This window comes from Panthera onca, chromosome A2 (genome assembly GCF_046562875.1).
Source record: "Panthera onca isolate mPanOnc1 chromosome A2, mPanOnc1 haplotype 2, whole genome shotgun sequence".
In the NCBI taxonomy this organism is placed as follows: Eukaryota; Metazoa; Chordata; class Mammalia; order Carnivora; family Felidae; genus Panthera; species Panthera onca.
The window spans coordinates 139,384,828-139,396,231 of record NC_138340.1 but is presented as its reverse complement, the minus strand read 5'-3'; the positions used below and the strand labels follow the sequence as shown (position 1 = coordinate 139,396,231).

The following is an 11,404-nucleotide window of genomic DNA, read 5'->3' as shown; positions in this document are numbered from 1 at the left end:
ATTGGAGAAAGTTATAAAAACGGGAGGGAAAATTACTCTTTGACCATTGACTCCCTAGGAGGACCACAGATGAGCATCTGGCATTTCTTCAGTGTCTAGTGCTGAGGCTAGTCTTTATGAAATGCATTTTCCCCTGTCCCTTTAGGGCCATTCAAGACTTTTTAAGAATAGTAGACTTCGTCATATACACATAGATTCTTAATATTCATGGAATACACTACACTTAATTTCCTAGTCTCAGCTTGTTGGACTCTTCAACTGTTCTAAGAACTGTCATCTGGCTTCATCGGCTTATTATGAAGCTGTGAAAATGCTTTGAGAAGTGTATATCGCTAAACAAACGTAATACATGTGAGCTTGCAACTTTTTTCCGGCAGGTACACACATCTATTTAGTGTATAATGTCCGGACTGTTTTCGTCCTTCAGTGTCTCCGCCTGTCCTTTGCTACGGACAGTTACAAAGTCCTGGGAGAACGTGATGCCCCCAGCTAAGGACGCACGCAGGTCAGAGATCTAGAAGGCAGAAGGATTTTCGGGGAGGAGCAGGGGCAGGGCATGACCTAGCACCTGGCAGCGCCCCCGATTGGCGGAGCAGAAGGTTGTTCCCTCAGGGCGGCTGCTGATTGGCTGCGGGAGGAAGAGGCATGACGTCCTCAGAAGTTGAGCAAACACCTCCTCCTCCCGGCTCCCATCCCAATTTCTGCTGGGAGTTCGGAGCCTACCCAGTCCGGAGCTGGGGGCTCGGAGGCGGCAGGACCGGTCGGCACAGCAGGGAGGACAAGGTGAGGAGGCCGCCCGAAGGGGCTGGGCTCAGCCAGCGAGTTGCACTTGGAGGTCGCCGGCGAGGCTCCGACTGTCCTCGGAGAGGGGCGGGCGAGCTCGGCCTCCCCCACCCTGCGCCGCGGGCGACCTGGCGACTCCGCGGAACCCGGCCGTTGCCGGGACCGGCGAGGGAGAGGGTGGCGAGCGTTTGGGCCTCCCTTGGGAGCGTTTCCCTTGGAGCGGGGAAGGGCTGTGGGCGCCGTACTGGAATTTCTGAATAGGAAAGGGAAGGGGTGGCAATTAGAATTTCTTTTCTTTTCTTTCTTTTATTCTTCTTTCTTCTTCTTCTTCTTCTTCTTCTTCTTCTTATTCTTCTTCTTTCTGGCGGGGGAAGGGAGTTGCTGGGGAGTAAAGGATAGGCGTTGAAGCTGTAGAAGGAACACCCTGTTAATTTTCCGACTCTGCGCTTATTTATCAGGTGGTTGGCTGGCTGCAGTGTGTGGTTGATGGAGACTGTGGGGGGCAATCCTCTCCCTTACCCCCAGCTTTCTTTGTGCGCGGTTGCCCTTTCCATCTCTGGCCTGCTTAGCCAAACTCTGATCATAAACTTCTCACCCAGACCATCTTGGGCTGGCCATTCTCTTTAGGTAGGGCCCCCTCAGCAAACTGCCGTCCCCAGGCTACTCTCTAATGGATCTAGAAGGCATGAGAAAGTTAAACTCCCAAGACCCTGTGGGGCTGTGAGTCCAGGGTGACCACTTAAGCGAGGAAGGAGCGCAGGCAGACCACCATTTATTACCTACTCTGCTTGATTGAGTTGGGCTAAATGCCCTGACAACTTCCAGAAGAGATGTGCTTTTCAGACACTGATTTTAGGGGAGTGGGGTGAAGTGTGGGAGAAGAAGGGAAGGGGAGAGCGAGTGTCCAGTAACCTGAACAAAGGTGAACATTTTTTGATATTGTGGGCCATCAGTTATCAGAATGTGGGTAAGGTGTAGCTGTGATTATGCCGATGTAGCTACTCATGGGACCCAAGTATTGACCCCGGTGGTAGCTTTCACATACTTGATAGCCAAAAAAAAAAAAAAAAAAAAAAAAAAAGCCACCAATAGCACTTTTCATGGATGCCTGTATGTCTCTCTCTGTGTCTACTTTGTCACCTGCGCTGCCCTCCCCCTTTTTCTCCATAACAATTAGTGAATCTAGGGGTACATGACCTTCTGGCACTGTACGCTTGTGGCCATTCTGTGAAGTGAGTTAGGAGGGCAAAGATCTAGGCCAACTTTCCCTAGTGACATTCCCGTTCTCCAGACAATCGTATTTGTTGTCAATCTCACTTGTTACTGGTGACATCATCAGAACTTTGATTTATTTGCGATGGAATCCTCCCTCCCACCCCCAAATAAGACTTTATGTAAGCCTTAACAGACCTTGGCTCAGGATTTTGGAAGTGATCTTCGGTATGTACGCAGTGCCCATTTAACAAAAGTTTACATTTTTCGAAATATTATCTTGTTAATTGTCTCATAGAAACAACATTGCAAACGGTGGCAAATTTCCTTGGTAAGATCACAAAAAAAATTCTATGGAATTAATGGAATCACAGAAATGGTATATTTCACATGGGAAATAACAACATTATTACCCTTTTTATCTAATCTAAGATGCTATCAATTGTAAAATGCATTCCTCTTTCAGGGATGCTAAAATGTGAAAAAAATCGATCATAAATTTAATGAAATGCTGTATTTAAATTATTTATCGTGAACACCCATGCCTGCAGAGTGAAGAGAGGGCTTACTGGGCTCTGTTTTGTTTTCCTTGAAAAATGTAAAGAAGGGAGGGGGGATCAATGTGGAGTCTTCGTGAAGGCCTCACTACAGTGTGACAAAGATGACAGAAAGGTAGTGTTTTCTGTGAGTGGTGTGGTTGTGCTCACCTTTGAGGAGGAAGCAGGCCTGGAGCCTTTTTCTGTTCTTGACATTTATTGAGTGTTAACAACATGCGAGACAGTTCTCAGTATTTTACTCATATGAGTTCAGATAAACTTCACAATAGCCCTGAGATGTAGATATCAATACGAATCCATTTTGCAGATGAGACACAAATAGGTCAAGTTATGTACCAAGATCACAGAGTAAGCATTTACAGTTTAGCAAAGAGACAGACAAGCAGATAAACATTTTGGATTAGAGTCCAACTTAAAATGAACTTTGCATTCCATCTCAATGATACTAAATTTGTGGGCTAAAGACCAGAAGAGTCATGGATCTTAGATCTTTGGATGACTTTGAGAAGCTGCTTGAAAACATGAATATTCCTAGACCAGATTAATTAATATTAGATTCCCCCTGCCCCAAGTCTACTGTTTTTTGTTTGTTTGTTCGTTTGTTTGTTAACATAGCGTTAACAGTTTTAGAAAAGGTTTCGTGTGGAAGCATGATAGGAGTGTACCTACGCAAGGGGAAGTGAAAGTATGGAGGATGGTGTTGTTGCATGCCCAAGCCTAGTTCTAGCAAGCCTTGGGGTTGGGAGGTATTTGGATTAGTTCTAGGCCATCACCAGGTGTTCTATTAATTTGGAACTCTTTCGGGCCTCTCCAGGATTATTATGGTCTGGATACCAAATATGTAGTGCGGGCCAAGACTCTTGGCCATGGAGCTGTGGTTCTCTGCCCTTGTAGGTGGCTTTTTGTCAGATATAATTTTCTATGAATACATCTCACAAAATCTTCTTTGGTTCATTCATGTGATTTAGGATGATGATCTTTTATTTCATAGTAACTGAAAGAAAATGGTGGGATATGTATGGGATGCCAGGCTTGCCCTGTCTGTCTATCCATCTATCTATCTATCTATCTATCTATCCATCCATCCATCCTGTCATCTAATCACCATTTTCCTTTTCACTTCTCTTGAAAAGGTTAGAAAATACTAAGGACATTTTAGCATGTCCTCCCTCTGCCCCTTTCTCACGTGTACATTGCAAAGATAGAGAATTTAGAAGTTAAAAGAAGTTCTTAAGTCTTCCCCCCGTTGAAAGATGGAAAGAGAAGTAAGCTGGTATCACAGAGTATGTTCTATTGCTACGTCCAGCCACTTAATCTTCCTCCTATCACAGTACATGTCTGTGTAATTCACTATAATACTCCCATAAGTGTTTAGAGTCATTTCAAATTCCTGATTGATCCTAGGTAAGTAAAAACATTTATCTTAGTGCAGATCCTATTTTATAAAAACAAAGAGAAGAATCTTTTAAATTTCATTTTTATGCTATTTGGAACATTGGTCTTTCATATGTTGAAGGAAAGACTGTTTAGAAATTGTCAGGAGAAGAGTCTTATTTCCCTCCACTGCCTATGTGACACTTCTCTTTCTACCCTGTATTCCTCTTCTCCTGTTCCTCCTCCTTATTCTTCTGACTCTTCCTTTGTCTTCTCCTCTCATTTTCTTGCTTTCCCATATTCTCCTTTCTCCTGCCACAGGCTGTCATTAGCACCTTGCACTGTCAAGTGAACTCACTAGAGCCAGTAGATAAGCCAGGGGCCTTCCTGCTTCGTTGCATTGAAAGCATTGCCAGAAATACACCTTACGTTTATTTCCTGTTATTCTTGGAAAAGCCCACAAAACTCAGGACAGGGAAATCCAAAACAGCCCACCTGGGCATATCCATGAAACACCAGACCCTGCAGTGCCCTCCCTAAGAACAATGAAGAAATCCTCACTGCTACAGATTTTTTGATGACCTTAGGGTGAAATGAATGGTGGGCCTGGAAAGTTTCATGCTGAGACCCAATTTCAAGGTTCAAGCAATTACTAACACAGTAATACCTGCTATAATTGAATCTTTTTTTTTTCCAAGCACCCAGAAACCTAAAATTTACCTTGGCAGTGACTCAGGAAGGGTTTTCGGTGGCACATGGGAAAGGGATCCACAGAAGCACCCCATCCTGGAGGGGAGAACTGATCATTTACTCTAGTAAAGTCGATGCCATATGGATCTCTTTTATTTCTGAAACGAGCTGGCAGCAGTAGCATGCATCAGACCTACATGGTGTGGATCTGCAGGCTTTGACAAAGAGAAAATCCCAAGTATTAAATATTAACCCGGGAATCCTGCTTCTGCTTAAAAGCAACAACTCTAGTCGGACTCCAGTTCAGTTTTTCATCTGTAAAATAGAGATAATAACAGTTATCTAATCATTAAGATTTTTGCAAGGAGGAAATGAAATAATGTCTATAAAGAGCTCAGCATAGTGCTTGGTACATAATGCTAAATCATTGCTAACTACTGTTGCATTTATTGAAAAGCAAAGGTACAGAAATTATGAGTTGAGAATTCCCTAGAAGAAGTGAAAGTGAAAGCAGCTTCCCAAATCAACTTCAGAGTGTCGCTCCCTGCTCCTCTCCTTTTCTAGCCTGCACGGAAGGTTCTGCCTTTGCAAACACATGTGTGTGTGTGTCCGTGACTCCTCCTACACTGTATCCCCCACCCCAGACAAGGGAGGTGGGGAGGAAGGGGTGGGATGGTCACTGAGTGAGAGGAGGCTGCGATTATAAATCAAGTTTGGGACGAGGAGAGAGACTAACTTATCTGAATGTGTTCCCTCATATTGGCTCCAGGAATTGCTACTAAGAATAGTGGATGCAGGTTCGTTTGGTCACCTATGGTGTGTGAAATAGAGCCCCTGCTCAGAAGATGGGACCATTTCTGGGCTCATCTGTGTGTTCAACAAACCTCACTTGTCTTTGGAATTGGTTTTATTTAAGAACATAGGGACTTTAGTTCTATGAGAGTTGCAGGTTTCCCTTTGTTTTGGGGAGAAGAAGTGTTGTGGGCTCGGGCTTGGGTTTGGGTCTAATACAATCTCTTTTAAAAACACAACTATGAATAAACCAAAAATTAGAATATATGGCAGTTTTGCTCATCAGTATTTTGGCCCAAGTAAAAGTTAGCCTGACCTCTGTCATCAGCGTGTTTGCTTGCTGTGGACATTGTTTTTCTTTCTGCCCCTCTTCTTTCTAAAGCTTCTTAGCTGATCTCCTTGCTGTTTGCTTTGTTCTTTTAGTCTGTTGTGTTGTGAGTTGACCTACAATTTTTCTATCTCAAGTGGCAGGTAGTTGCCCCCAGGAAATGCACTTGTATGCGCCACTGTTTAGACAAAACTTCCATCTGCAAAGTGAGTCTGATTTAGAGATTGCAGTCTGATGTAACAGAAATGTGTTCCATAAGAATTTTGATCTATGTCAGCAGTGATTGGTGGGAAATTTCTAGAAGGTGTGACATCATTTAGTCCCCATATTTTGATGCCATCCTTAAACATAAAATCATTGAAAGTAAATTGTCATCTGACATGACATTTGACTGCCAAGTATATGTAACCGTTTGAAGAGGAACAGAGTATGTTTGATATTTATGCTTTTATATAAAATTTGCTCTCTGCTGATGCATAGTAAGCCTCTCGTCAACATTTCTTGATTGAATAAATGAGTGGAATTATGCAATCTGGAATAGCAGTTAGAAAACTGGTTGAGATAGGTCTGGGTTTAATATAAAAGCAGGAGGAAGTGGTATGAAGAGGAAATCCTGAAAAGGGGAACAGCATGTTTATAGCAACAAAAGAGTCAGGGAGGGTTAAGACAGTGCTTCTTAAACTTTTAACAGCTATGGTGAAGAAACATGTTAGTTTTGTTGTCTTAAATTTCTAATCTGCCAGGACCAACACTTTCATAAAATTCAATAACAATGAATTACTGCAAAAATGATCATGTGATATTAAGATTTACAAGTGCTTACTTCCTATTTCTACATAGCTCATACAGGACCTGTAAAAAGCAGTTCACTGACCTACAACAGGCTCCAAACACACTTTAAGTAGCACTAGTTTAAGGATTGGTCAGCGATAAAACTCGAAAGAGGTTGGAGCTGGATTGTCAAGAATCCTGCACATGATTATAGGATTCCAACTTTTATGCCATCAAAATTGGCACAAATTATCTTCCTGTACTTCCATTTTAGGTTAACATGCTTAAAACTTTTGTGCTGGACACATGGTTGATGAAACATATATAGCAAAACCTTGGATTGCGAGTAACTTGTTCTGCGAGTGTTCCACAAGACGAGCAAACATTTCTAATAAATTCTAATTTGATAAAAGAGTGATGTTTTGCAATATAAGTAGTATGCGGTACCGAATGCCACATGATCACAACTCTCTCTCTCTCTCTCTCTCTCTCTCTTTCGCTGCGGGGTTGTGGGTGATCGTCCCCCTCCCCTCATGCTTGAATGCTCGGTCTCAGGTCACGGTGTTTGGCAGAAATCAGTGATTTTCCAGAACATTGGAAGGTGCCCACAACTGGCACTAGTGTAGTTTTGTCACTTCAAAGCACCTATAGGCAGTCGTTTGCTTTTCCATACAAGAGTAAGCTTGGGAGTGCTTTGCTCCATTCTAGGTCAGGCTGCCTGCAGATAGAGACCCTTTCCTTTGCTGCCTTATTGCCAGTTACATTAAATACAGTATATGACAAGAGTTTATTAATACTGTACTGTAGTCAATATCCGTGTGAGCTTATACAATAGCCCCATGCAGAAAAAGTTGAAAAGAAAGGCAATAAGAAGGAGATGATTACAGTGGACGTTAAGAAGGAAATCATCGCGAAGTGTGAATGAGGTATGCAAGTGGCTGAAATTGCAAGATTTTATAAATCTAACATCTGCATCTCATCTGCAGAGGAGGAAGAGAAAAAGGCAGAGGAATCCGTCATTTCGAGTGAGATTAGGGAGGTGTGTAAAATGTGGGAAAGAGTGCAAAACTTTGTAGGAAAGAAGCACTCCCATAAGACTGTAGCAGTGAGAGCTATGCACCTGTTTAACAAAGCAATGTCCCATTTCCGCGAAATCCTCAAAAGAAGGCAAAAGCAAGTGTCATCGGATAGGTTCCTCGTTAAAGCTGCATGTAAAGAAAAAGATTCCATTGAGCTAACAGATAGCAGTGATTCCCTTAGTGATAGTGAAAGTTGTCCTACACAGTAACCCTCCTCTCTCTTGTCTCCCTCACACCAGATGCGGAAGTTTTCAAAGGTAAGTGCAGGTTAATTTGTTTATTTTTCTTTATATTTTGTATTTTCCTTATTATTTTGTACTATATTACAGTATTGTAATCATTTTTTAATGAGTGTTTTTGGATTGTGGAGCAAATCATCTGAGGTTCCTTTATTTTTTATGGGGAAATTTGCTTTGATATACACGTGCTTTGGATTATAAGCACATTTCTGAAACGAATTCTGCTCTCCAGCCAAGGTTTTATTGTGTATAAAGAACGGTTTTGGCTTAGCAGATACTGGTTAGTGCCCTATAATTTGCTCAGTACTTTCTTATTTTGGAAATAAATAAACTCACTGGTGGAAATTTGGGTTTGTTGAGTAAAGGAGCACTTTTTATCTTCTAGGGTTCTCCTCCTCTCTCTTGTATCTGTTCCATCTGAGTTGGTTGGATTTTACAGCAGATTTCTCAGGAGACCAGAACTGATCTGTGAGCCCTCCTGCCTTTTATTGCGCTATTCTCTTATGGTGTCTTTTCAGTCACCAGGTTTCAAGATGCTACGAGTACAAAGGACCAAACTGGGCAGGCTAGGGCTCAGCTTGTACAAAGGGCTTCACCACAAGGCTGTGATGGCCCTGAGGCGGGAGGATGTGAACGCCTGGGAGCGGAGGGCACCCCTGGCCCCCCGGCACATCAAAGGGATCACCAACCTGGGGTACAAAGTCTTAATACAGCCTTCCAATCGGCGGGCCATTCACGACAAGGTAAACATTTCCAATTTTTTCAATGAAGGAGCATCAGAGTAAAAATAAAATGTTTGCTAGTGTCATGTAAATGCCACATGACAGTATTCCTTTCTCTTTCAGAATTTTTCCTTGGGTCCAGTATTCAGTCAATAAGTATTATTTTCACTCCATTGCATGCTTTCTCCAGCTGAGGGGTGGAGGGATTGCCTTTCGAAGGAGGTGCTGTCCTATAGTCATGTCTCCAGGTGTGACCCTAGTTCTGGGACTGGGGAGACTAAGGTCAATAAAAAACTGCCTTGCCTCGGAATAAATCACTTTCCTACATAGCCATCATACCTAAGAAATTAATAATTCCATAATACCATTTCACATAGCCCATCTCAAATTCCCCATTGTCTCAATGGTCTTCATGATTTTTTTAAATTTTTATTAAAAATTCTTTTCTTACGTTTCTTTATTTTTGAGAGGCAGAGAGAGACAGAGCGCCAGCGGGGGAGGGGCAGAGAGAGGGAGACACAGAATCCGAAGCAGACTCCAGGCTCTGAGCTGTCAGCAGAGAGCCCGATGTGGGGCTGGACCTCAGGAACCAGGAGATCATGACCTGAGCCCAAGTCAGATGCTCAAGTGACTGAGCCACCCAGGCACCCCTATTTTTATTTTTAATTTTAATTGAGGCTTAATTAAGGTTCATTTTACTCATTGTTATGTCTCTTTAGTTCTTTTAATCTAGAACAGCACACCTGTTTGATTTGTGGTATGGACTCTTTTTGAAGAGTCCAGGCTAGTTGACTTGTAGAATAATCTGCTTCTGGTTGTAATTAGTCTTGTTTTTATTCTGGTGTTTACATTCAGGTTAAACACTTTTAATATAAATGTGATATAAGTGATCTATGTTCTTCCCATTGGATCACATCAGAGACACAATATATCAGGCTGTCCCAAGGTTAGAAATTTGTGGTCACTTGGCGGAGGTGGTTACCACCAGATCTCTCCATTGTATAAGTACCTTTTTCCCTTTGTAATTACTGAGTCATCTGTGTGATGATATTTTGAGACCGGTGAATCTCCTGCTTGTGTCTCAACCACCTTTTGCTAAAGGTGTTAGTTAGCATCCATTGATAATCTTTGCCTGAATCATTTTTTCCCGTGGAAGCTTGCAAAATGATGATTTTCTAATTTTATCACTTTTCTAAGTTATTTGCTGATATTCTTCTGCAGAAAACAGATTTCCTTTAGTTTTTCTTTTCTCTTTTGCTCTTTCGAGTATCATTATGGATGTATGAGCCTTTTCCCTTGATGATAATCTATTAACCATTTTCTTAAATGTCCGAATTATCCCAAATTTGAGATAGAGGGTCTCTTTAAGGGTGCTCCTATGTCTTTGGACATGAATCCATTTATTTTTGAGCTTTCTTGTTTCCTGCAGCAACATATGGTCTTAGCCTCACCTTGTGCTTTTTTGCCCCACACCTGGGATTAGCCATTTCATCAGGGAACCCTGATTTCTTTTAGTATATAGAAACCAAGATCTGATATCTTGTGTTAGGTGTGCTTATTTTTACCGGGATAGTGTCGTTCTTAGCCCCTTTAGTGGACAAACTAAGAAATACACAGATTACACATACCCATACACATATATATACATATAACATACATATAATACATACTTACATATATAATATACATATACATATATATTATTTAATCATGAGTTAATACTGGTATTTCCATTAAAAATTTTAACAGTGCAGGTTTTTCTTACCTTTAAAATTTTATATTTGTATGTTTTCTCCAGCAGTGAAAATTTTAATTCTTTATAACATTAATGCATGTCTTTTGCTTTATCCTATATTATACATAAAATATTTTTGGAATCACAATACTAATATTACAACTAAGGATAAACCTATTAATGCTAGGGGAGTAGATCTTAACAGTTCTCATCACAAGAAAAAAATTCTGTAACTATGCATAGTGATGGATGTTAACAAGACTTATTGTGCTGATCATTTTGCAATACGTAAAAATATCGATTATTATGTTATACACCTGAAATTAATATAATGTTGTATGTCACTTTTACCTCAATAAAAAAAATAAACCTATTAAATGGAGTTTAATTTTTTTAGTTGAAAATTATTTTTTGTTTTAGAATACATCTCAGAACAAATATTCAGAGTGCTGTATTCAAGTTATGTGAATTATACAATGTGTAGTTACACCATCGTTGTGATATACAGCTGGATTTATTTGTGTTTTTTCTATACATTTTAACAGTTGCTTTAATATCCTTTTTGATTTAATTATATTTTTAAAATAAGTGAAACATTTACAAGTTTCAAAGGTGAAAATGATGTACAGTGATGTGCTGCAGAGAAGTCTTCCTCTTATCTTAATCCCTTAGATCCTCTTCCCACCCACTGCATAGGTTACTATTGTCATTTCTCATCTATTATTTCTATATTTCTGTTTGCGAAAATGTACATGCGTGCGCGTGTGTGTGCACGCACGCGCGCGCGTGTGTGTGTATTCTTATATAGAAGGTTGTATACTATACATACTGTATTGCACCTTATTTGTTTAGTCGACAACATACCCTGACACTCACTCCATGTCTGTTCATGGAGATCTGCTTCATTCTGTTTAACGGCTCTGCTATAATTATTCTATTGTAATTACTCCATGATTTATTGTGATTTATTTAACCAGTCTGCTATAAATGGGTAAATAGATTATTTTCAAAGAAACAAGGTATGAATTATATGTTCATTCTTGTAGTGTCTTTCTTATAGCTTCCTTTGAAGTAGATTCCTAACTAGATTCATCTTCCTTTTATTCAACGGCCATTTTTGAT

At 40.7% G+C, this 11,404-nt stretch overlaps 1 protein-coding gene across 2 annotated transcripts in view; it reads left to right on the top strand.

Moving 5' to 3' along the window:
* The first annotated feature begins 650 nt into the window (after positions 1-650).
* Positions 651-11,404, top strand: part of AASS (aminoadipate-semialdehyde synthase) — a 66,350-nt gene continuing 55,596 nt past the window's right edge. Inside the window, exons 1-2 of one of the 2 annotated variants that reach the window (XM_078440085.2) lie at positions 651-783; positions 8,344-8,568. In XM_078440085.2, coding sequence (XP_078296211.2) covers positions 8,359-8,568 — 210 coding nt within the window. In that variant the 5' untranslated portion in view covers positions 651-783; positions 8,344-8,358. The remainder of the gene's footprint in view (positions 784-8,343; positions 8,569-11,404) is intronic. The other variant, XM_078440086.2, reaches the window with a different exon arrangement.